General features: G+C 55.9%; 1 protein-coding gene across 1 annotated transcript; it reads left to right on the top strand.

Moving 5' to 3' along the window:
• The first annotated feature begins 6,352 nt into the window (after positions 1-6,352).
• Positions 6,353-7,936, top strand: LOC139678524 (brain-specific homeobox/POU domain protein 3). Its single transcript, XM_071569404.1, has 2 exons — positions 6,353-6,472; positions 7,031-7,936. The coding sequence occupies exons 1-2, from the start codon at positions 6,353-6,355 to the stop codon at positions 7,934-7,936; spliced, it is 1,026 nt and encodes a 341-aa protein (XP_071425505.1).
• The last annotated feature ends 17,257 nt before the right edge of the window (positions 7,937-25,193 follow it).

Genomic DNA, 25,193 nt, shown 5'->3' with positions numbered 1-25,193 from the left:
TCTCTGTGGGGTCTTCTACAACACCATTTGCCACAGAGTCACATGAGGGGTCACTTCACCCTGTCGCGATCCTATTCTTGACCTCACACCAAGTTTACATCAGCACAAGTGCCCTGTGTGGGAAGAATGATCTGCCCAGTGCCATGGGCCTGTCTCAGAAGTGAGACAGAGTTTAATTTGGTTAAAAAGCTCTTGAGCCTCAGCTTTCCTTTCTTGCACTTTGAGTTACATCAGCCAACCCCAACCACCCCCCACTCCCACCGCACCGACCTCTGGCAGGTAGAGCCACTCACATGTTCTCTGACAAAACCAATTTGCATCAGACAACATCAGTTCTGATGAGATCGAAGCATTTATTCCCCAAACATCTTAATTTTGATGGAGGGGTCCTCCCTGGGGTTTCCACAGATGGTGGTGGGTCTTGCGACATGGGATGTGCTCACCAGAGCCGTGGCCCTGGGACAGGGATGGTGCTCCAGGGGCTGGGCAGAGATGCCGGCAGGGGCTGGGTGGCTGCTGGCAGAGGGTGGGCAGAGCTGCTCCAGAGGCTGGGCAGAGCTGCTGGGGCTGGGCATTGCTGCTGGGGCTGGGCATTGCTGCTGGGGCTGGGCATTGCTGCTCCAGGGGCTGGGCAGAGCTGCTCCAGAGGCTGGGCATTGCTGCTCCAGGGGCTGGGCATTGCTGCTGGAGCTGGGCATTGCTGCTGGGGTTGGGCAGAGCTGCTCCAGAGGCTGGGCATTGCTGCTGGGGTTGGGCATTGCTGCTCCAGGGACTGGGCAGAGCTGCTCCAGGGGCTGGGCATTGCTGCTCCAGGGGCTGGACATTGCTGCTCCAGGGGCTGGGCATTGCTGCTGGGGCTGGGCAGAGCTGCTGCTGGGGCTGGGCATTGCTGCTGGGGTTGGGCAGAGCTGCTCCAGAGGCTGGGCATTGCTGCTCCAGGGGCTGGGCATTGCTGCTGGGGCTGGGCATTGCTGCTGGGGCTGGGCATTGCTGCTCCAGGGGCTGGGCATTGCTGCTCCAGGGGCTGGGCAGAGCTGCTCCAGAGACTGGGCATTGCTGCTGGGGCTGGGCATTGCTGCTCCAGGGGCTGGGCATTGCTGCTCCAGGGGCTGGGCAGAGCTGCTCCAGGGGCTGGGCAGAGCTGCTGGGGCTGGGCATTGCTGCTGGAGCTGGGCATTGCTGCTGGGGTTGGGCAGAGCTGCTCCAGAGGCTGGGCATTGCTGCTCCAGGGGCTGGGCATTGCTGCTCCAGAGGCTGGGCATTGCTGCTCCAGGGGCTGGGCATTGCTGCTCCAAGGGCTGGGCATTGCTGCTCCAGGGGCTGGGCATTGCTGCTCCAGAGGCTGGGCATTGCTGCTGGGGCTGGGCATTGCTGCTCCAGGGGCTGAGGATTGCTGCTCCAGGGGCTGGGCATTGCTGCTCCAGGGGCTGGGCATTGCTGCTCCAGGGGCTGGGGATTGCTGCTTCAGGGGCTGGGCATTGCTGCTTCAGGGGCTGGGCATTGCTGCTCCAGGGGCTGGGCATTGCTGCTGGGGCTGGGCATTGCTGCTCCAGGGGCTGGGCAGAGCTGCTGGGGCTGGGCATTGCTGCTGGGGTTGGGCATTGCTGCTGACTGGGGTGGCTGCTGGGAGTGAGAACTATCGGTTGTTCAGGGCTGAACGTCTCCAGTGCACTGGAAGCTCACTGTTTTTTGGCTACTTCCACAGGCTTAGGCCCTGGGAAGGACCCCAAGGAAAAGGGAGGGGAGGGAAAAAGGGAGGGGAGGGAAGAAGGGCCCTCCTGCTCGTCCCACTGACCAGGTGGGGTGGGACCCTCCACGCACTGATGTCCTGATTTCTGTATCCATCCCACATAATATTTTCCAGGAACAGCCCTGACAGCCAGTACAGGTGGGGAGCTGTCCCTAATGTCTCTACCCCCACTTTGGGGTGCCATTCCCCCCAGACCACCCACCAGCATCATCACCCGCTGCTGGAAAACGTTCCTGTGCCGGCACAGGGCGAGCCTGGGGTGGCTGAGCCGAACCTCCCCTGATGAGAAGAAAGTGGCAGCGGTCACCTGGGGCCAGAACCATTTCCAGCCAGCCCAGGTGCCTGCTCGGGATGCACAAAGTCGTGTCCTTTCTCCAGCAGATCCTCTCCCGGAGTCCTGGAAAGCCGCGTCCCCCCTGCCCCGAGTTAGCTGCGCTGGAAACTGTTAATAGCTGCCAGTGGGTTTAATTGGAGAGAGAACACACAGACCCCATTAAAGCCCACGAGGGTGCCAAGGGCTCTCATTCAGGCACAAATGAAGGAGCAATCAAACCCACTTAGGTAATAAAAACAGCTGGAGTCTGGAGGCAACTGCCTGAGGCACCAAAGCACATGGCAGGCAGGACGGCCCTCTGCAAAGTCTGCAGGCAGCTCCCCCTGGATCGAAAGCACCGGGCTCGGCCGGAGCGTGGCAGGGGTTTATCGGTGCGAGGCAGGAAGCCAGACCAAGACATTACTGGGCAACCTCAAAAAGCAACAGAGATGGAGCTTCTTGAGCACGGAGCTTGCTGGAGAGCGTCTCCAAGGTTGTTTTTCCAGTGGGAACGACAAGCCAGGGTATCTATGCACTGGCTGTAGATGCCACGATGCCCATGGTATCCCTGGCACCACTGGCTCCTTTGCTGTGCCATGGCACAGAAATGCAGCATCCGACCATCACAGGGAGCAGCAATAACGTGAAGAGCTTCCTGGCTCTGCGTTTCTGTCCCCAGGGATTTATCTCAGAGAGGGTCCCCAAAGCCACTGACCAGGTGGGGTGCCAGCTCTTGGTCTGGAAACTGAGCTGCCCTTGGAAGGAATTCGTTTCCCAAAGCTTCAGATTATGAGGGTCTTTATTCTGTGTTTTTGTCGGGGTTTTATGGGTGAGATCCACATTTTCCTCTCTTTAATCCTTGATTCTAGTGAAACACTTCCTGCTTCACAGGAGTTTCTGATGTGGATGTGTTAGAGAGGTGGGTCTGGACTATTCCATTTGTGGAGCAATCAGGGAGGAGAGCTGGAACAGACATGAAAAGATGACAGGAAGGGTTGCAAAGCTGTTCCATTTCACTCAAGAAAGCCAGAGCAGAGAACTGGCAATCCCCTGGAAGTTCATCCCACTCCTTGGCAAGTCCACTGCCAAGCTTGAGAGCTGCACAGGACTAAAGCAGCAACTCTGAAAGTGCTTTATGTGTCTGTGATAATCTTTGCTGCAGAAACTCCTCCTTGTGTGATGCTTCCACATTTTTGCATATCCTGGCTGAAAGATAGGATGGTTTTCCCTGCTTTTACCTCCCCAGGAGGAACCTGGTAACTCCTGACTCAGTCCAGACAATTGATATAGAGGACACTTCACTTATCCCTGCTGGGGCCAGCCCACAAATCCAGGCAGGAGGTGGCCTGAGGATAAGTTCATCCATGGAATGGGGCTGGGATTGGGCTCCTGTTGTTCCCCTGGTGCCCCACTGTGTCCCCGTGTTTCAGTGTCCATGCCAGGGTGTCCACATGTGCCTTTGGGAATCCTCCCTGAGAGTCTCTTCCTCAAAAAGTTCATTGCCAAGATAAACCAAGCCCAGGGCAGGATGCTCAGGGGTGTGATGAGGAAAGAGCCCAGGGGTGGAGACTCGGCTGCTTGGAAAATTCTGCTGATGCACAGGGGAATGGGAGCAAGGAGTGTCACTTATTTAATCTGATGTGATTTTCCCAGATGAACCCCCAAGACCCAAGGCTGGTTGAGCCTTTGGAGTGACTGGGACCACTGTCCTCCTGCTCCAACCATCTTTTCAGTGGTTGCAAGTGTGGAAAATGAGTTGAGATGAGACTTTGTGCACGTGCTGAGCTCGCCAGCCTTGTGTTGTCCTTGGGGGCTGAGTTTGTTCAGGTTCTGAACTTCCTGGAGCTGTGGAAAAGCAGCTGCTGAGCCCTCAGGAGGAGGCTCTCATCTGATTTACTCCTGCTGGGTGATGGACAGAAGAGAGGCATGTCCAGGTGTCATGCCAGGGTGTCCAACCTCCTGGGTATGTTCTAGGGCAGAGGTTGAAGTCGGTTCCTTGCAGCAAATGCAGCCTGGCACAGGTTTGCTTCCTTGGGGAGAGTTAAAACCAAGGCCAGGAACTGCACTGCTCTGTCCAACCTCCGAGCTGCTGAAATGCAGAAAACGAGGAAAAAGAGGCTGAAGGGGCCACCAAAAAGAGCCGAGCAAAAGGAATTGTGAAACACCCTGACAAAAGCTTTGGGAGTCAGGAGAGTTAACAAACCTGGGGGTGTCAGCTGGAGGGGAGAGAACAGAGCCCCCGGAAGGGACGATTCCCCTCCTCAGGAATTCTGCCGGAGCCGCTGTGCCACTGAAGCCTCCAGTAAGCTCTGGCAGCCTCTCTGCCCATCACCTGATCCTGCAATCTCTCTGCAGGCAGCAGGGGAGAGACCGTGACTCAGAGCTGTGCCGGCTGACGGGAGAAGGGAAGAGGCTTCAGAGCTCCTGCCTGTGCTCCCCTCTGGATAGTCAGAGCATCCTGGCAGGGCCTGGTGGCCTCTGGTGCTTATAGGATGCCTTAGAGTGCAGGAAGGTGGTGTGGCCATGGCCATGTGTCTCTCAGGCCACCGGGGACAGGCCTTTCCTGGCAGCACTGGAGTGCTGGTGCAGTTCTTCCCCCAGGAAGAGTATTCCAGAGTTGGGATTCAGCCCTGTAGACTCTCCTCCATCCCTCTGCACGAGCCACGTCTTACATGGGGCTGGTTTAGGAACCTTCTTGCTGCACATTTGGTGGCTGTGCCTGAGTCTGGGGCAGCACCAAGCACAGTGATAGTGGTTTTCAGTCTCCTTTTCCCCAGAAAAGTCCAGCACCAAGAAACCATCCTTGGTGGTTCCTTTCTGTCCCTGCTCACGGCAGGGGGTTGGAACTAGATGATCTTTAGGTTCCTCCCCAACATAAACCATTCTGTGATCTTTTGGGGGACATTTCAGCCACTCTGGTCAGGTGGGGATCACGTCAGGGGATCAGGTCAGGATTTTCCTTTCCCTGTGACACTCGCTGCCTCTGACTGTCCCAAGATGCCTGGCAGGATCCTCATGAGAAGGGATATCTCAGAGGCTGCAAAACAGATCCTAACCCGGGCCCCTAAAACACCTGCACGGTGTATCAACATCGTTATTGGGGCTGGATTTTTGGGGCTGGATAAACACATCCCGTGCCCTCGGGAAGACGTTTGCTCTGAGCATGACCGAGCACCCTCCCGTCCTCCATCACACCAGGCAGTGGAATTCCTCCTCCATCAGTCCCCTGCCCTGGGCTGCCGGTGCTGTCCCACTTCTCCCACAGCCGGGAGGTGCTGCGGGAGCCCCCTCGATCCAGCAATCCCCCAGATTTCACCTCCGCACACTTTGGCGGTGGCAGGAGCTGGGCTTGGCGGCAGGAAGGGGAAATTCGTACGGATGGATGAGTGCAGAGACAGCGACGGGCTGGGGAGGGGAGGGTGGAGAGGCTGCACGGACAGACGTGGAGCCCGTGGGACGCTGCACAGGAGGATTTGGGGCACGAACCAGGGAAATTCATTGAAACAATAAAAAAATAGTTGATGAAACTTTTTTTAGTTGTTTTTATGTTTTTTTAACCTAAAGTTCTTCCTTTCAGAGGAAGAGGAGAGAGAGGAAGGTGCCTCTTCAGCCGTGGGGTCGGGGCTGCTCTGCTCCCCAAATACACCCTGGGGAACCAGCCCGGAGCCGTGGGCAGGGCGGGCAGGGGTCGGGCAGAGGGTGGGCAAGGGACGGGCAGGACTAGACGGGAGGTTATTTCCCCACAACGCGATCCCCGCGACGAGGGGTGAGAGGGAGAGCGAAGCACTCGGTGGGACCCTGGGGATGCGCAGAGCAGGGGAGGGGCGGGGATGGGGTGCTGAGCCCCGGCTTGGGGGCGTCAAACCGGGAGCACCGTGAGCCGAGGGGTGAGGGGAGCTCTGCTTTAGGGGGCTACCACCGGTGGGGGGGGTGAGCTCTGGTTTGGAGGGGATTCCAACCGGGAGCCCCTGCTCGGGGGGAGGTGTACCAGGGGCGGCGGGGGGGGATGAGCCCTGGTTTGGGGGGGTGAGCCCCGATTTGGGGGGGTACCACCGGCGGGGGGGGGGGTGTGAGCTCACTGCCCGGGGCGGGCAGTGGGAGGGACCTCCCCAGCCCCTCCCGGTGGGCGGGGGGCGGGGGGGCCGGGCTATAATGCCATTGATGCCGGGCGGTGGAGCCAGACAATACCGCGCCCCCGAGCCGGGTGCCCGGAGCGCCCTGCCCGACCCTGCCCTGCCCTCCCCTGCCCTGCCCTCCCCTGCCCTGCCCGGCCCCGCTCCGCTCCCACCATGATGTCCATGAACAGCAAGCAGGCGTTCAGCATGCACCCCATCCTGCACGAGCCCAAGTACCCGCACCTGCACACCAGCTCCGAAGCCATCCGCAGAGCCTGCCTGCCCGCCCCCCAGGTAAGCTCCCCCCGCTGCCTTTCGGGACGTTCAGCACCCGCCGACTCTCGCCAACTTACTCCGGTTTCCGTCTGGGTTTGGGTTTCGTTTGGGTTTTGTGGGGTCCTTCCCTTTCTTCGCTCCTCCGTGGCGGCGGGTCCGGAGATCGGGGGCGACTCCTGCGGGGAGAGGGTCTGGGGCGGCTGGAGGGCGAGGGGTGTCGGTCCCAGTCGGGGGAGGTTCAGCCGTTCTGCTCCTCTCCGCCGTGCCCACCGCTGGGGCAGAGAGGGGCTGCGGGACCCCCGACGGCTCCGTCCTATCTGCGGCTGCCTCATTTTTCGGGGAAGGTCGCCACGGAGAGGGGAGCGGGTACCCGACTGGGAGGGTGAGTGCTCGGGGTCTGGCACGGTGGTCCTTTTATTTAAGGGGTGCGGGTAGAACTCGGTTCGCGTTTCCTGTCCCGGCACCGCTGGCGGGGCAGAGCGGGATCTCCGTCACGCTGATTTCCTTTAATAATCCTGTCCCGCTCTTTCGGTTTGTTTTCGCTCCCACTTTTATCCCCCCCAACCCTCCATCCAGATCCAGGGGAACATCTTTGCGGGCTTTGACGAGACCCTGTTGCGGGGTGCCGAGGCTCTGGCCGCTGTGGATATCGTATCGCAGAAAACCCACCCCTTCAAGCCGGATGCCACCTACCACACCATGAGCAGCGTGTCCTGCACTCCTACCTCGTCCTCCGTCCACCTGCACCACCCGTCCGTGCTGACCACGCACCATCCCCACCACCACCACCACCAGCCCTCCCAGGGCCTGGATGGAGAGCTGCTGGACCACCTCAACTCTGCCCTCCCGCTCGGAGGGGTGCCGGGCCCCGACGTGGGCTCCACACCTTCGCACCCTCACTCCCACATGTCGGCCATCAACCACATGGCCCACCACTCCCAGCCTATGAACATGTCCCACCCCCACGGCCTGGCTTCCCACGCTGTCATCTCCGGCCCCGAGACGGAGACGGACCCCCGGGAGCTGGAGTCCTTCGCCGAGCGCTTCAAGCAGCGGAGGATCAAGCTGGGGGTGACCCAGGCGGACGTGGGTTCCGCGCTGGCCAACCTGAAGATCCCGGGGGTGGGCTGCCTTAGCCAAAGCACAATCTGCAGGTTCGAGTCGCTCACCTTATCCCACAACAACATGGTGGCCCTCAAGCCCATCCTGGAAGCGTGGCTGGAGGAGGCGGAGAGGGCTCAGAGGGAGAAAATGACCAAACCCGACATCTACACGGGGGGGGACAAGAAGCGCAAGCGCACGTCCATCGCCGCCCCCGAGAAGAGGTCGCTGGAGGCCTATTTTGCTGTTCAGCCACGACCCTCCTCGGAGAAAATCGCCGCCATCGCCGAGAAGTTAGACTTGAAGAAGAACGTGGTGCGGGTCTGGTTTTGCAATCAGAGACAGAAGCAGAAAAGGATGAAATTTTCTGCCACCTACTGAAGAAGGGGCTGGGAGGGCAGCGGTGTGTGGGTGCTGCCCCTCCAACCACCCCGCAGCCACCCTGGGCCCGCAGCCCCTCCGAAATGGGCAGGGCTTGGGGTTCTTGGCTCTTTTTTTTGGGTTAAAAAGAATTGGGGAAAAAAAAAAGAAAAAAAAAAGGAAAAATAAACCTAAAAAAGGGAAACCCGCCCAAAGCAAAGCGAACAGTTTGGTGCCCCCGGGCGAAGTGGCCCCGCTGTTCTGACTGGTACAGACTGCTTTTGTAGATAAAACTGGAAAAAAACCCCACAAAAAGATGGAGAAAAAGACAAAATGAAAAGGCCAAGTGGGAAGTTTGGGTGCCCCGAGTAGGGGCAGCAACAGCAAGAGCCCGGCGGGTCTTTGTTGCAGCCCCTCGCCCCGTCCCGGCGGCCGTGGCACCGCTCGCTCCTCCGTGTCTGCTCCTCTTCTTTCAAAAATAAAACAAAAAAAAAAAAAGAAAAAGAAATAAGAAAGGAAACGAGCTGGAAGCCGCCTGTAAATGCAGGGTGCCGCCCGTGCCCCTTGCTGCCAGGGTCCCCGCACACCCACGCACACACACGCACCTGCATGGTTTTGTTCGCTCCCCTGCCCCCCGCAAACCCATCGCGTTTTTTGCAGTACCGTTTCTGTTTCTACCTCATCGGCTAAATTGAAAAAAAATTAAAAATGATAAAAAAAACGAGAAAAGAATTTACCAAAAAAAAAAAAAAAAGAAAAAAATTGGCCCGTCCCTGGAGTCGCGGTTATTTCGGGGAAATGGAGATTTATTTTGCGTTGGTTTCACTCAAACCGTTCGATTTCCGTATGGTTTCACTGTATAAAATCCTACGCTTCGACAATCACGTCCTTGGGGCTCAGCGGAGCGGCGGGAGCGGCCCGAGGCAGCGGGGAGGGACCCCGGCCCGGCCTCGGAGCGGCTGCCCCTGCATAGGGAACTCTGCACTTTCTAAGGCAAGAAAACTCTTTCCCCCTTCCCCTCTTTTCTTTGCATATTTAATAGAGAAATTTGCCTCCTTTTATTTTCTTTTCATTTTTTAGTTAAAGGAGATTTCGTTCCGCTGTGTGTGTGCTGAATGAAATTTTGGTGTCTGTGTACGCTGCAGCATTTCAAATAAATCATGCACGTTTTACCTCACCCTCCTGGCTCCTGCAGTTACTGCGGCTCCGGGGAGCCCCTTTCCCGCGGCCCCCCTTTCCCGGGACTCCCGGGGCAGCTCTTCCTGCCCATCACCGGCGCCTCCAGCCCCTCGGGATGCCAGTCGGGATGCCAGTCGGGATGGCATCTCGCTTCGTGCTCCTCCGCGGGGAGAGGAACGAAGCGCCAGGGAAGGCAGTGGCGGGCGGGCAGAGCTGCCCGTGCCCGCGCGGGACGGGGCGGGGGTCGCCCACCAGGTGTCCCAACTCCCCGCAGACCCATCGCGGAGAGGTTTTGCCCCTTCCCCGCCCGTCACCAGCCCAGACCCGGCGCGTGGTGAATCCCCGCGGGTGGGTGGCGGGTGGGCTCGCCCGGCAGCCCCGAGGATGCTCCGGCGGGCGGGGGTCGTTGGCGGGGCCGGGGCAGCGCAGCCCGCAGCGCTCCCGCAAACGGCGGCGGGGACGGGCCGCGACCCTCCCCCGGCACCCCGCGCTCCCCGGGGCGGGGACACCCCCAGGTACCCCCTGTCACCCCCCGCCCGCCCGGGCTGCGGCTCAGCCGGCTCAGAAAGGGACGTTGTCCCCTCCCGGCTCTGCAGCCGAAGCACCGAAACCTCCCGAAACGCCTTTCAGTGGTTCGGGGGGCGCAGAACTGGGGGCGTCCCCTGGGGGAGAACCGGGGGGTCCCCTCTGTCCCGGGGCATCAGAACATGCGGGTCCTCTCGGCCTCGGGGAGACGCTGAAAAAAGAGGTTAAAAGATGCGATTTTTGTTGTGTTTACTGGTTTGAGTTTTCTGTTTGTTTTGGTTTTTGTTTGTGTTTTTTTTTATTGTTGTTGTTTTCTTTTTGTCTTGTTTTGTGTTAGAACTTACTCAGGGAAAAACAGAAATCCAAGCGCACGTAGCGGTGTTGAGTCCTGAGAACCGGCACCCCGCGACTTTTAGAGGGGAAATCCAAAATAAAATAAGATAAAATAAAGTAAAATAAAAAATATAAAATAAAATAAAATAAAAAATATAAAATAAAATAAGATAAAGTAAAGTAAAATAAAAAATGTAAAATAAAATAAAATAAAAAATATAAAATAAAATAAGATAAAGTAAAGTAAAATAAAATAATGGAATTAAATGAAACGAAGTAAAATAAAATAAAATAAAGCAAAAACTAAACCAAACCAGCAAACCCCTCTCAAAAAAAAAAAAAAGAAAAAAAAGAAAAAGAGAAAAGAGGGAAAATTGTTCGGCGCCCAGAGTAGCTGTCGGGGGAGCTGTTTCACCTGGGCAAGCGAGGCCGGCCCGCCGGTGGCCAACAGAGCCCTGCCTGCCCTGCCCGCACTGTGGAGAGGGATACTGTGGGAAGGAGACACCTCCGTCCCCCGTCCCGCACGCGAATCCCGCACCCCGTCCCGCACATCTCTCTTTTTCTCCCGGCAGCTTCCCAAGCCCCATCCCTTTGTTCTTGCGCTCCGTCCCTGTTTTTTCCATGCAGCGAAAAGCGCATTTTCATAAATAGACCTTGGCCGAGCGCTGCCGATGAAACTTTAATGAGGCGGGATGCTGAGTGCTGCCCGGGGGGGCCCGAACCGGCTCCGCGCAGCATTAGCGGGGCCCGCCCGCCCCCCCGGGCCCGGCTCCCCCTCGCTCCCGCCTGCCCGCGCCCCCCGGTGGCCCCTCGCCCCCTCCCCGCCCGGTGCCCGGTGCGCGGTGCCCGGTGCCCGGTGCCCGGTGCCCGGTGCCCGGTGCCCGGTGCCGCTGCCGCTCTGCCCGCGCTCTGAGAAGTTGGAGGGCGATGCAATATTTATCACCCGCGCTCATAAAAAGCCGAGTGGGTATTTCCCAGGCACAACTGCAAAGCGCCGGGCTGGGAAGCGGGAGCGGGGCCGCCCGGGGACCACCCCCCGCGGCCGCCAGGTAAGGGGGGGCTCCCACCGGGGGCTGCAGCGAAGGATGCCCTGGGCAAGGGGCAGCGGGGCTGTGGCTGGGAAGGGTGGGCAGGGACACCGGGAGCGGTTATGGGGCCTGGAAGACTCGTCACTTCACTCCCGTGGGACTGGGCAGGAGATTTGATCCTGCTGCTTCGGCTCCTGCTGTTATCCCTGCTCCTGTCACTGCTCCTGTTTCTGCTGCTCTTCTCCTGTTTCTGTCCCTGCTCCTTCTCTTCGTCCTGCTCCTAATTCTACTCCTCTTTCCTCTCCTGCTCCTGCTCTTACTCCTGCTCCAGCATCTGACCCTGCTGCAGCTCCTGCCCCTGCTCTTGTTCCTGTCTCAGCTTCTGCTCCCACTCCTGCTCCTACTCCTGCTCCAGCAGCTCCTGCTGTGCCCAGGAGCTCATGAGGCTCTGAGATGCACAAGGATCAGTCCAGGAGGGAGTCGAGAAGGGCTCGTTTTGCTTTGCCTCCCTCTGTTCCCGAATATCCACCTCCTGGGCACAGGCCAGAGAGAAGCTGCTGGTCCCTCCTGGTGGCAGGTTTGGGGGCCAGGACTGCCCAGGGGCACGTCCCAACCACAGTCTGGTGTCCCAAGTTCTGTGTCCTGTTCTCTTGAGGGTCTCTCCTCCCACACTGGGCCCGGGCTGGGTACCCCAAAGGACCCCAAATTCCTCCAAATCCAGCCTCTCCATGGCACACCTGGCACAGGGTGAGCTGGGGGAAAAGCACAGGGTGAGGGAAGGAAGAGAGACACACCCAGAGGTGTGATGGGCACTTCCTGTTCCTGGAGCATGAAGGACATCCCTGTGCCATGAACCTGGACCCAAACCAGGGAATATTGGTTGGAATGGACACAGAGCTCTCACCATTGGTTTTCATTTGAGGTTTGGTTCATGAGCGAGGTTTGAGGTTCATCAACCCTCTCACTTTGGCAGCAGGTCCACCTTTACAGGAACCTGCTCACCCTCCACTGAGGTGGCCCAGAGCTCCTCCAGAAGGTGAGGACCACCTTAGATCACTTGGTTCCTCATCTGCCTCCAAGCTGGGGGAGTCCATGGAGTGGGCCAAGCCTTCTCCCTTTTCCACCCTGGTCAAGAGATGATGCACCTTGAGAACTTGACAGTGTCACACCTGTTGATTCCCCAGGGGTTATTGGAGATGCTTTCTGGGCCTTCAAAGCAGGGATGCAAAGGTGAGTGTTGACCTCTGGGCTCCAGTGAGGGTCACTGGAGAGGGACCAAGGAGCCTGAAGTGCAGTTCAACTCTGATATCAACCTCTGACTTGGGACCTAGAAGCACCTTCATCACCTGTAAAGATGGTGAATAACCAGCCCAGAGGGACACACCAGTCATATGGGGATGTGACAGGTGAGTCCCACCTCTGGTGCTGCAAAGGTTTCCCAAGCAAAGTTCATCAGTTCTGAGCTGCTGAAGCTCTCAGACCTCAGTTCTGGGCTGCTGAAGCTCTCAGACACCAGTTCTGGGCTGCTGAAGCTCTCAGACACGAGTTCAGGGCTGCTGAAGCTCTCAGACACCAGTTCTGGGCTGCTGAAGCTCTCAGACATCAGTTCTGGGCTGCTGAAGCTCTCAGACACCGGTTCTGGGCTGCTGAAGCTCTCAGACATCAGTTCTGGGCTGCTGAAGCTCTCTGACACCAGTTCTGGGCTGCTGAAACTCGCAGACATCAGTTCTGGGCTGCTGAAGTTCTCAGACATCAGTTCTGGGCTGCTGAAGCTCTCAGACATCAGTTCCTGGCTGCTGAAGCTCTCAGACACCTGTTCTGGGCTGCTGAAGCTCTCAGACATCAGTTCTGGGCTGCTGAAGCTCTCAGACACCAGTTCTGGGCTGCTGAAGTTCTCAGATATCAGTTCTGGGCTGCTGAAGCTCTCAGACATCAGTTCTGGGCTGCTGAAGCTCTCAGACACCAGTTCTGGGCTGCTGAAGCTCTCAGACAGCTGTTCTTGGAGCTCTGCCCAGGGAGCCCTGGGAGCTGGTGCTGTCACCAAGGATCTCTTTGCCATGCAGTGCTTACTCCCAAGTTATTCACCTCCATGTCACACTCTTTTATATTACTTTTTCCTGCTATAAAAGCCAAGACACTCTAAAAAATGGGACATCTCAGCTCCTTGTGCAGGCAGAGACATGAGCCAGGCCAGTGTGCCTGTGCCACCACCCACCAAAACAGGCAGGGAGGTGTTTCAAGTTATCCATGACTGAACTGGAGCCTGACGACTCCAGGTGAATGCAGATATGTTTGAAGAAATCCTTGGGGAAGCCCTGCCCCTCCTTTATGTTGTAGACTAATTTAGGATGGTGCATGGCTGCAAAGCTGTACCAGATCCCCTTCACCCCACAGGACCAGCTGTGCTCCCCCAGAGCAGGTGACAGCAAGTGGTGCCACCACAACCCTTGTGCCCCACTAAATGCCATGACAAAGGGGCTCCTTTCCCCACTGGGAAACAAGGCAAGGGGGAGCATCAGGGGGTTCCATCTCTGCATCCATGGAGCTCAAAGTCCTCACAGAGAGCTCTAAAGGCTGTGGGGAGTCAGCAGGGTGGCCACCACCACCAGCCATGCCAGGAACAGCAACAGGCACTGCCTGCTCCCACGGGGATAACCCTCCAGGCTAAGAGGAGGGATACCTGAGCCCATCCTTCAGCTGTTCCTGGCACAGCACAGCTCTGCTCTCAGCTCTGGGTTGGGAGGAGAGGAAATGCTCTGTGTTCTTCAGAAGATCCTGCCTTTGAGGGCAGGTACCGGGTGCCCCCGCTCCGGACTTTATTATTCCATGTGTTGTAGTGCAGTGCAGAGCAGATGTATTTTTAAAGATGGTTGGGGTAGGCTCTGTTCCACCACAGGGAAAAAAGGAATAAAGCCTTAATTAGAGGCTTCATCACCATCTGAGCAGGGAGGAACAAAGCCGGGGTGAGGAGGAGCCCAGGAAAAAGGCTTTGGAAAGAACTTGGGAAACGGGGCAAAAAAAGGTGTTACATGGGGCAAATCCCATTGCTGATTGCAGGACAGGGGGAAATGGCCTCAAAGTTGTGCCAGGGAAGGTTTAGGCTGGATATTAGGGAAAATTCCTTCATGGAAGGGGCTGTCCAGCCCTGGCCCAGGTGCCCAGGGGTGGTGGAGTCCCCGTCCCTGGAGGGATTTAAAAGCCCTGTGGATGTGGCACACGGGGACATGGGTTGGTGGTGGCCTTGGCAGTGCTGGGGGATGGTTGGACTCCATGATCTTGGACTCCATAGTCCTGGAGGGCTTTTCTGACCTGACTTTTTCCATGATCCTTGGGTAGGGGAGCAGGCAGGAGAACTGTTCCCTCCTCCAGTGGATCAGCCTCCTTTCCTGAGCCCCAAGCCCTGGGCCAGGGGTACCTGCCTGCAGGATGAGCAGCTTTAGCACCTGCTGCAAAAGCAGCTCCCTGCTCTCAGGTCATCCCAGTGTCAGCAAGGAACAAGAGATCCTGATAAAGCTACAAGGTTTTGTTTAGGGTTTTTTGGTTTGGATCCTTTTCACCTGTGTTTAAGAAATACTTTCAGAAATGTAATCCTGTACTTTTCCCAAGGTTTTTAACTCTCCATCTTTAATCTACAGGCTCCTCCTGGAGCCCTGAGGGAACAGCCCCTCATTTTTAGCCATAAGTTTTAAGGAAGTGCTGTGGGATTTGGCTTTGGATTACTGGGGTATCCTCCATTCCCCCCTAGGGAAACTCACAGGTGATTTCAGACACTTTGGGATCCTGGATATAGAGAGATCAGAGAAAAAAATCTGTATTTCAGCAGCAGCATCTCACCAACGTTCCCAGCAGCTCTCTGAGTAAAGTGAAAATGTCAACTAAGAACCATGTTTTATTTATAGCAGGCAAGGAAGGTTTTGGGTTCACACAAGGAAAAAAGCCTGTATTTGTATAAAATGCTGCTCCACCACTCTGTAACTACCTGGGAATCACAGGGAGTCTGTTCTGCAGGGCATGTTTTGGTGGGACAGCTCGAGCTCAGCAGCAGAAACGCTGCCTCATCCCTCCCCAGCTCCAGGAAAGCACTTCCAGCCTCACTGCAGGTGAGCCACGTTTGCCTCTTCTGCAAACCAGAGCACCCAACTCCAGGAGGAAATTCCTCCTGGCCTTGCAATAGGATGGAGGAGTATCCACCACACCTGGAGCTGTGATCTCTCCAGGCTTTGAACTGGGTCTCCACTCCAAGAGAAACGTTCAGTGCAGAATTTTCCCTGTTCATCAATATTTTCAACCTGTCCTTGGGGCCCCAAGATCAGCACTAAGGACCCTCAGATAAGAAATGACAAATTCATCACTCCCTTTTCAGCCACTCAAACTTGAGCATAGGGCTGGGTCATGGTCCCACTGGTGGCAGTGGGAGTTCAGGGCAGGAGTGTTGTTTTTGTGCAGTCACCCAAACCAGTTAATTGTTGGAGTAAAATTTGTATAACTTGGGAGGCCCCTTTCCTCCCTCTGAGCCACACAGGAGTGGGTCTGTTCCCTCTCACACCTGCCCTTTGACTTTCTTCCTTCCCCCTTCATCTTCTCCCTCCAGCCTCTCCATCATTTCTCCCACTGTCCTCTCCTCCCTCTTGCCCAAGCAGGACTGTCTGTCCGTGCAGTCTGTCCTCACAGCTGCTCAAACAACCTCTCACCCCTACTCCAGCCCAACTGCTCCATCACCAGGGCTCTTGAGCCCAGAGATTACCTCAGTTGATTCAAACTTGGCTGTATTAATGCCAAGGTCATGGGTTCAATCCCCTCTGTGGCCATTGACTTAGGAATTGGACTGAATGATCCTTGTGGGTCCCTTCCAGCTCAGAATAGTCTGGGATTCTGTGTGATTCTGGGATCCCATGGGAATGGTGGCAGCATGTCCCATGTTGAGCACAGCTCCTCTTATGTTTCCCTCCCAACTCCCTGCCCTTTCTGCCATGGGGGACACTCACTTCTGCTGGTTTCCCTCCCGCTGGTAGGGTCATTTTCTCCTTCAGGAGGACCCTCCAGCTCAGACCTGTCCATGGAGGGAGGGCAGACACACCGGGAGTGCCCCAGCCCCGGCTCAGCCTCTCCCCTCGAAGCCCCGAACCTTCCCCAGGGAACTGCCAGAGCAGCACAACCACGGGCTAATGGCTTCTGATGGCTCTTCCCGGAGATGCTCCGATTGCCTTTGCCCGGGTTTCTCCCTCCCAGGCTCTTTCATTCCCTGCCTCTCCTCGGCTCTTGGAGTGCTCGCTACCTCCGGGTTCTTGCATGGATTTTTCCTTACCCCGGCTGTGCTCTTTAGTTCAGATCTAAGCGAGCTTTCCGAGCGAGCTGCTGGATGTCTTTATTAAAAGACACAGTTTAAGGGGGTGGGGCTGGGGGAAGAGGGGGATGGATCAGCTCTAGACTCACTCTGTAGCCAAAACCATGGGAATCTTCTGCTCCACAACTGTTCCCAGCCGCCGACAGCTGCGCGGTACAGCCGGGCAGCACTCGGGGTCAGTCCTCTGGCCATGACTAATTCATCACGGAGGGCAGCCCCTCTGCTGGTACCCTTGGGCCGTGTCTCCTCGGGTGTGAAGGCAGGTGGGCAGACAGGGACACGGCCCCGAGGGGTGTGAACCAGCCCGGGGGGAGGGCAGAGGGTGGGGGACAGGCTGCTGGACATGCTGGGCTGTGCTGCCCATGCTCGTGGGGGAGCCCAGATCTGTGGGAAGGGTGAAAGGTGGGCAGGCTGTTCATGAGACTGGGCAGGTTTCCCTTGGGAAACTTGGAGCCCTGGGTCAGATTTTGTTCTCAGATACCTGGAAATCGAGGCAATCGTTGCAGGCAGGACTGACATTGCTGAAAATGAGAACTCCTCTGCCTGTCACTGAGGAGTGCAAGCAGCAGCACCCACTCTGCCTGGCCCCTGGGAGCAGGGAGGGAGCAGGACCCCAGTGGCTGGTGGGACCCCCAGCACTGACCTTGTACAGAAGTTGCCAGGAGCTGTTAGAGACTGGAGTGGTGAGGAAAGCAGGTTTGCCTTCCATCAAGGGCTGTTTTCCCATCAAAGCAACGCACTGACCAACCCAGAGGACTCAGGCACAATTAAGAACTTCTCCTTGTGATGGACTGACCTTCAAGTCCTGGCCAAAGGTTCCTGACCTTTTGCCACCCCGAATCGACCCTGCACTCGGGTTTAGACATCCTGTTTTCTTGGCTCCTTGTCTGGAAGGTGGCTGTGGAGCAGCTGCCTGCCCTGCACCAGCAGCAGCTGCACGAAGCCCTCCTTTGACAGGGAAGAGGCTGATTTTTCTGTGCTGGCTGAGCATCCCCCCTGTGAGGGACTGGCTGCTGGAAGGTACTGCCTGAGCCAGCCACATGCTCCGTGATGTCAATTGTAGTTCAGTGTTAATTATTTATGATAAAACTTCATAATGTGCTGTTAAGTGGGCTGCAGGATATTTTGGTTAAATTAAGGAGGCCTGAAAGCTCACTCTGTAGGGTGTTGCTCCTCGGGCCTCGCTGAGAGCAAAGGTTCAATTAGAGCTCAGGCTCTGTGGCCTCTGCCATGGCCTCCGATTATCGAGACCAGGGGAGCTCAGAGATCAATTCAACAGCTCAGCTTTGTGTCTCCAGCAGTCAAATTCTAAGTCAAGTGGTTTCCAAGGAGTCCTGGTGCAGTGGAAGGTGTTTCTGCCCATGGCAGGGGGTGAAAAGAGATGAGCTTTAGAGTCCCTCCCAACCCAAACCAGTCTGTGATTTTATTCCTTCCAAGCAGGTTCTGCAGAGTCTCCCCAAGCCTGCAGGGTGTGAAACAGGCTGTGCAGATCATGGAGTCACCGAATTACTCAGGTTGGATGAGGCCTCTGAGATCACTGAGCCCACCAGTTGAAGGGCCAGTTCACTCCCAGACTCTCCCTCATTCCTGGGCAGGTGCCCTGGATTTTAGGGTTTTACTCTCACCCAATCTGGTGCTTCCCAACCAGTGGTTAAGGAGCTGCCTGCAGGGCCTGGAGCTGTTTCTCTGTTAATGGTACTTTGCTCCACGTGCTGGTCCGTGGGTCAGCCCTGACATTCCAACTCCTGCCTGGAAAGGGGCCAAAGCCACCAGGTCCTCTCGGGGTTGGCAGGTGAGTGCACCTTTCATGGATCCCCCGGCACAAAGGGCTCCCTCTGCTCCCTGCAAGGCCTGTGGGGGTGCAAATGAAGCATCAGCAAACCCTGGGGTGGAATTACTTCTGCAACCACCTGTGTGTGCTCACAGCGATCCATCTGCTCTGGCTGTGCAAGGGGAGGTTCACGTTGGACATCAGGAGAAATTTCTTCGTGGAAAGGGCTGTCAGGCATTGGAATGGGGTGCCCAGGGAGGTGGTGGAGTCCCCAGCCCTGGAGGTGTCCAAGGAAGGACTGGCCAGTGCTCTGGGCTGGGAGACAAGGTGGGAATTGGGCATAGGGTGGGCTTGGTGGTCTTGGAGGTCTTTTCCAGCCTCAGTGATTCCACAATTCTATTCCTGTACCTGTCTACCTGTTCCCTTCCTTGCGCATGTCATTTTGCTCAGCTGAAAGTCTCATACTTCTCCTTCCATGGGGAGCATCCCACTGAGCTCCAAAGGTCTTGAATCCTTTGTCATGGGCTTTCCATGGGAGCAGAAACTAATCCAGCAAGGCAGGCCACGTTCCCAGCTGGAGAGCAGGGAAGGAGGATAAAGTGGGGTTAGAATCTTAGAATCATGGAATTATTTAAGTTGGGAAACACCTTTAAGATCATTGAGTCCAAGTCAACTGTAAAGAAACCTCTTCCATCATGTCAGTCTCACATTCCTTCTCCAATTGTTTCATGCCTTGGGGCGTCTCAAGCCTGGGATGAAGTGATGGTGGAGCAGCTCCCACATCTGTCAGCACTGCCATCTCTTCACCATGAAGGTGACACCTTTCTAAGGTGTCATGATGACCCAGGTCCTCAGTGGGTGTCCAGAAGGACCAAGTCCATCTGGAGACACAGGAACCACCCCCCCTGCAGGGATCCTTAGGTGTTCCACACAGGCTCTGAGAGAGGCCCATTGACACAGCTCTGTCAGAAGAGGCATTTTGAAGCCTTTCCTGAGTCTCCCCTTGGGCTGTGCTGCTCCTTCCCATCCTCCCTCCATCAATTTCCAATGTATGGGATCAATGTTCTCTCTGCACTGCTCAGGAATGAGGGAACATCCCTCTCCCTTGGCTGGTGGATCGATGTCCTTCCAGACCAACTTTCTGATCTCCATTTTTTGCCAACCTTCCTGTTTCCCTGCCCTTTCCACTGCCAAGAAAACCCTTCATTAGGAAAGGTTTGGGTCTACACCATGAGATGAGGAGTCCCCTGTGCAGGGGAGAACATCTGAAAGACACTCAGAACCTGGACTGGGTGATGTGATGGACCTGCCCATGGTGCTGGGACAATGTCTGTTGGTGTCCCTATCCCCCAGCAATGCCCTCATGTCCACCTTCCCCACTCCTTGTGCCATCAGATACTGGCCCAACTAATGTCCAACACAGCTGAGCACACTCAGCTGCCTGAGCACCACAGTTTCTGGGAATAACAATCCCTGGAAACGTGGCCAGGGTCATCCCAGTGGGGAGATCTCAGGCTTTAAACTCACAGAGGGTGCATATTAGGAAGGACTAGACAGAGGATTAGATATTAGAAGGTAATTCTTCCCTGTGAGGGTGGGCAGGCCCTGGCACAGGGTGGGCAGAGCAGCCGTGGCTGCCCCATCCCTGGGAGTGTCCAAGGCCAGGTTGGACAGGGCTTGGAGCAGCCTGGACTGTTGGGAGGTGTCCCCTCATTGTAGTTGGAACTAGGTGGGCTCTGAGCTCCCTTCCAATTCAAACCACTCCATGATTTTCTGACAGGAGAGGGGGTGATGCAGTGATACCACCCTGGGAGGGTGCCAGGGTCTGTAACCTGCCTTGGGGAGGGCAGGGAAGGGCAGAGGTCTCCCTGCAAGGAGCAGGATGGAAGGGAAGCTGCTTGCCTGCCTTGTTCTGAGCTCTGCCACACACAAAGGTTTGGTGGCTGGGACAGATCCCTCTTTTTGCTGGATGAGGCTGGAGTCAAGCAGTCATTTGGTGTCAGAAGCCATGATCACCAGGATGGAGGATTTGATAAAAACCTGCTCCTGGGCATCTTTCCAAAGGTGGCTGTGAGGAGGAGACAGGATTTGGGCTCATGGGACTGACAAGGAGTCGTGTTCTGCTCCCAGGGCAGGGCAGCTCCCTCCTCACAAACAAGGAGCACCTGGAAAGCGAGCCCAGAAACAGAGAGTACAAGAACCCATTTAAAAGGCACCAGGAGGGAGCTGGGAACAAGTGACTGGGCACTTTGCAGCCAGTGGAAATGCAGTTTGGCTCTGCAATGCCAAGCCTTGATGGCTTCATCCTGCTTGGTAAGGCTCTCAGCTCCTGGGGGCTGGAGCCAGCTCTGGCAGGGAGGCAGGGGGGGGATGTGGCCTCCTGCAAGCCACTCCAGGTGTTTAACTCAGTGAAAACTCTCCTCTTCAGAGGTCTCAGCTCTGCTGGAGGTTATCGTGGCAGTGGATGTGAACACCATGGTGCTCCCAGTCCTGCTGCAGAAGCACAGGCACAGCCTCCCTGGGAAGATTTCATGTTAAAAATAAAACATCCAGGAAGTGTTTCCATATGGAGACCTCCTGCCTTTATGGCTCCTCTTGCTAAAATCCTTCTTAGGTAGCACAGAATCAGAGAATCACAGAATATCCTGAGCTGGAAGGGACCCACAAAGATCATTGTATCCAACTCCTGGCCCTGCTCAGACACCCCAACAATCCCACCCTGTCCAATTGTCCAAACCCTCCTGGAGCTCTGGCAGCCTTGGGGCTGTGCCCACTGCCCTGGGGAGCCTGGTCAGTGCCCACCACCCTCTGGGGAAGAGCCTTTCCCTGAGATCCAACCTGACCCTGCCCTGGCACAGCTCCAGCCATTCCCTGTGCCCTGTCCCTGCCCTGGCACAGCTCCAGCCATTCCCTGGGTGCTGTCCCTGCCCTGGCACAGCTCCAGCCATTCCCTGGGTGCTGTCCCTGCCCTGGCACAGCTCCAGCCATTCCCTGGGTGCTGTCCCTGCCCTGGCACAGCCACAGCCATTCCCTGTGCCCTGTCCCTGCCCTGGCACAGCTCCAGCCATTCCCTGGGTGCTGTCCCTGCCCTGGCACAGCCCCAGCCATTCCCTGGGTGCTGTCCCTGCCCTGGCACAGCTCCAGCCATTTCCTGGTCCTGCCACTGCTCACAGAGAGAAGCAGCAGCAATTTCCCCTGATGGCCCTGATTCATCAGCTCTGAAACCTTCCTGTGAATGAGAGATCTTCAGCAGGATGATGCCAGGGGAAGGGAGCTGGCATGGGGAGTGCTGGGGGATTGGAGCTGCCAGTTTTATTTACTCCATGGCATCTCCAGTCAGGGTATTTGCTGGTCCCAGGCACTTTGGGGGTGAAAGCTTCCCCTGAGATCACCCTGCTGTCCTCATTGCATCTCTAGGTGGGGACATATCCCCAGAGATGTGTCTTCAGCACGTCCACAGCACTGTGGCCACAGTTGCCAGCACCAGGGTGGAGCCCAGCTGGGATTGAGGTTGCAGTATCAGGAGGTCCATGGTCATGGAGGCTGCCCCAGTGATGGCCAGTGCAGGAGGAGACTGGTGGATGTGCCAGCTCTGCCCAAGCCTGTTGAATGAGTTCTTTCCTCTCCCTTTATCACAGAGATGCTCCTGGTCCAGAGTCTGAAGTCCTGGTTTATCTCACTGAGTCACGAACCTCAAAAAAAGAAAGATAATTGGGGAAAGCAAGGAAAAAGCCTCCTCAGCCCACTGCAAAACGAGGGTTCCCTTCTTTCCCCTTGCCTGGCAGAGAGTGAGGACCTGGGCATTTCCCCAGCTCTGCTTCCACGATGGGCAAACCTTGCCCTCACCCCCCACCCCAGTGCAAGAGGCCCCAACCCTGGCAATATTTTGGCAATTCTGAGTCCAGCACAGCCCTGTCCCACAGGGACACCTTCTCTTACCATGTCCAGCTTCAGACCTCTCCTGGCTCCTTCCTACAGGGATGTTGCTGTGTCCTCTGGAGGACAATCTTGGACCATGGGCCAAGGCAGCCCAGGAACTGTTCAGTTTTAACTTTGGTTGGAGAGCAGCAAATGGCAACTGCTCCAGCAGCAGCTCCTGGCCAGTTCCCACCACACCAATGGAAGGGGACACATTCCCACTTCCAGCCTCAACTCCCACTGTGCCAGAGCTGTCAGTCCCTCCTCATTTTGGGGAGCTCTTGACTTTCTTTATCTCTTGTCTTTTTTTTTCTTTTTCCTCCAGCTTTTCTCTCCCTCCTTTTTTCTTTTTCTCTTTTTTTCCCTCGCCCCCTCCCCGCCCCCCTTTGCAGCCTCTGTTCTTCATCCATTATTTAGACTTTTCTGACTGTAACAGCAACACTCGCCTTGTATACCTTGTGTGGGGTTTAAAATATAGATAAAAGCAGAAGGTCAGACTTGAAACACAGACTCTGACGGTTGCTGCTGACTTTGTCTGGAAGCTACAAAATCTGGAGCTGCCTCTGCCCAGTGATGGTGCTGGTGCAGTTGGGTTTAGTTTTTTAACTCTGGTTGATATCCCTGCAAACTGTCTTGATATTTGATGCTTTCATTCAGCCTTTGAGTTTCTAAAAGTTCTGGGGCCTGGCTGGCTTCAGGACAGGGGGAGTTGGAGTCCTGGAACTCCTGCTTTGAGGCTGCAGGTCCAATCCTGCCCCTGCACAGCAAATATCTGCTGCTCTCCTGCCCACAACAGCTGGGGAGGAGTGGAGGTGCCTCCATCCACATCCAGCAGCCTCTAATTGGCACCTCTGGTAGGAGATGTAGCAAAGCCCAGGACTTTCCCTTTCAATTATAAATGCCCCTGTTCCTTTTATGTTGCTTCCTTCAGCTGTCGAAGCAATTGGATTTTGAGGACAAATGTTTGTGAGAATTAAATTTCAAAGCCCACTGTGTGGACAGTGCCAGAAAACATAAAACACATTTACTGTTTGAACAGACAATGGGGCAGGAAGGGGCTCCCTCCAGCCAGGACTCAGGAGTGTGCCCAGGGTAGGATTCTTCCCATCCCTGGAAGGATTTAAAAGCCACATCACGGATGTGGCACTTGGGGACAGGGGTGAGTGGTGGCCTTGGCTGTGCTGGAGGAACAGATGGGCTTGATGGTCTTTCAGGTTCCTTCCAACCCAAAGTGTTGACTGGTCCTCTGCGATGGGGCAGCAGGTGATGGTGATCCTCAGAGAATGTGCCCATTTTTCCTGTCAGGGAGGTCCATGTGGGTCGAGGAACACTCTGAAGAAGAGCTGGAACTGCTCTCAGGGGTGGCTGAAGAGCCATTTTGAATGAAGCCACTGAAGGAGCAATGGCAGCCTTGCCAGGAGCAGGCCAGGAGACTGAAATCCTGGGCTTTGCCTGCTGGGAGGTTGATGGGGTAAATTCTCTCCCTCTGCAGAGTTTCTCCAGAGAACAAAGGGTTTGGCTCAGCTCAAAACAGCCCCGAGACTCTTCCAGCCACCAGCTGGAACAGGAGCTCTGTCAAGAGCTGTCTCTCCATAACCAAGGCCTCCACCTCGGTGGAGGTTCCCAGGCTGGTTTGGGTTGGAAGGGACCTTAAAGAGCATTTAGTTCCAACCCCCTGCTGGGGAACACCACTGCCAACCCCAGATCTCAGGATGGGTGTTGCAGCTGGCAGGATGTGCAGCTGGGGTGCAGGTCTGAGCCCGCTCTGTGCCAGCAGCCACACAGTCCAGGTGGGGGTTTCAGTGGCAGGTGTTGTGCAGGAGGCTCTGGAGCCCATCTGGCACTCCCACATAACATTTTTTCACTCTAGCCCCAGGGAAAATGTATCTGTCAGGGTAAGAATTGGATATTAGGAAGGAATTCTTCCCTATGAGGCTGGTGAGGCCCTGGCACAGGTTGCCCAGAGAAGCTGTGGCTGCCCCATCCCTGGAATTGTCTAAAGCCAGGATGGATGGGGCTTGGAGCACCCTGGGACAGTGGAAGGTGTTCCTGCCCATGGCAGGAGGTGGAACTGGATGGGCTTTGAGGTTCTTCCCAACCCAAACCATCCTGGGATTCTGGGATTCTATTCTCTGTTTCTATTCTATGATTCCAAGGCTGATTTCCCTCTGGGCACTGTCCTTATCCAAACAGCGTCTGGAAGGAAACAGAGAAAGGCTCCAGTCTTTGTGTCTGCAGGACATCCCTCAGCACCCTCTGGAAGTCAGATTGGGCAGTGGATTTGGGCATGGATCAGGCAGTGCTGCAGTTACAGCAGCTCTGGGAGTGGCTGGAGAAGGATGGGCCGTGAACGGGTCCATCTCCAAGGAACTGTCCTTTTCCTCTCAGCTTCCTGGATGTGCAGCAATAGGAGAATTATTTCACTCTAAAGGAGGACCATAACTGCCCTACATGGGTTGAAATTGGCCTGTTCTGGGTTTATGGAGCCTTCAGGAAGAACATTTTCAGGGAGGTGGTGGAGTCACCCTGAGGTGTTCCAGAAAGGACTGGTGTGGCACTCAGTGCTCTGGGCTGGGTGACAAGGGATCAGTCACAGCTTGGACTCAATGGGCTTGGAGAGCTTTTCCAACCTCAGTGATTCTGTGGTTCTGTGATTGAGGAGCATCTCTAAAGTCCTTGAGGTGCTATCTTTGATTCTTCACCAGGATGGCCAAGCCAGGTCCACAGTGTGCTCCTCCCAGGGTATTAAACATCCAAAGGAAATAAAGAAATAAGACTTGCAATAAATGAAGGAATCCCAGCACCGGTGATCAGAAGGGATTAAACTGACATCACTAAACTCAGGGAGTTTTGAGCTACGAGTCGGGCACTCTTTATCTCTACAGATGTCTCCCCTCAAGTGCTGCTAAACCCCTGGCCTCAGTGGCAGGCTGGCACTGAATAATTATCCATTTTAAAGTGTCTCTTTCCATGGATGTTCAGCACATTTGGGACTCCCTTTCCATTCTGATTCCTTGAGTGTTCTCTCTCTGACACCTGCAGCTGGGTGACCATCCCCTGCTTAAACACTGAAATACAGAAGTGCCTGCATGTGCCACTGCTCCTGAGGAGCTGGAGATCTTCAATCCCCAGTGCTCTGCAAAGGGAATCCGCAGTTTTTACCCAGTTTTTCCTCTGGGT

Source organism: Pithys albifrons, chromosome 14 (assembly GCF_047495875.1).
Source record: "Pithys albifrons albifrons isolate INPA30051 chromosome 14, PitAlb_v1, whole genome shotgun sequence".
NCBI classification, from domain to species: domain Eukaryota; kingdom Metazoa; phylum Chordata; class Aves; order Passeriformes; family Thamnophilidae; genus Pithys; species Pithys albifrons.
This window is presented reverse-complemented; position numbering and strand designations above follow the sequence as displayed.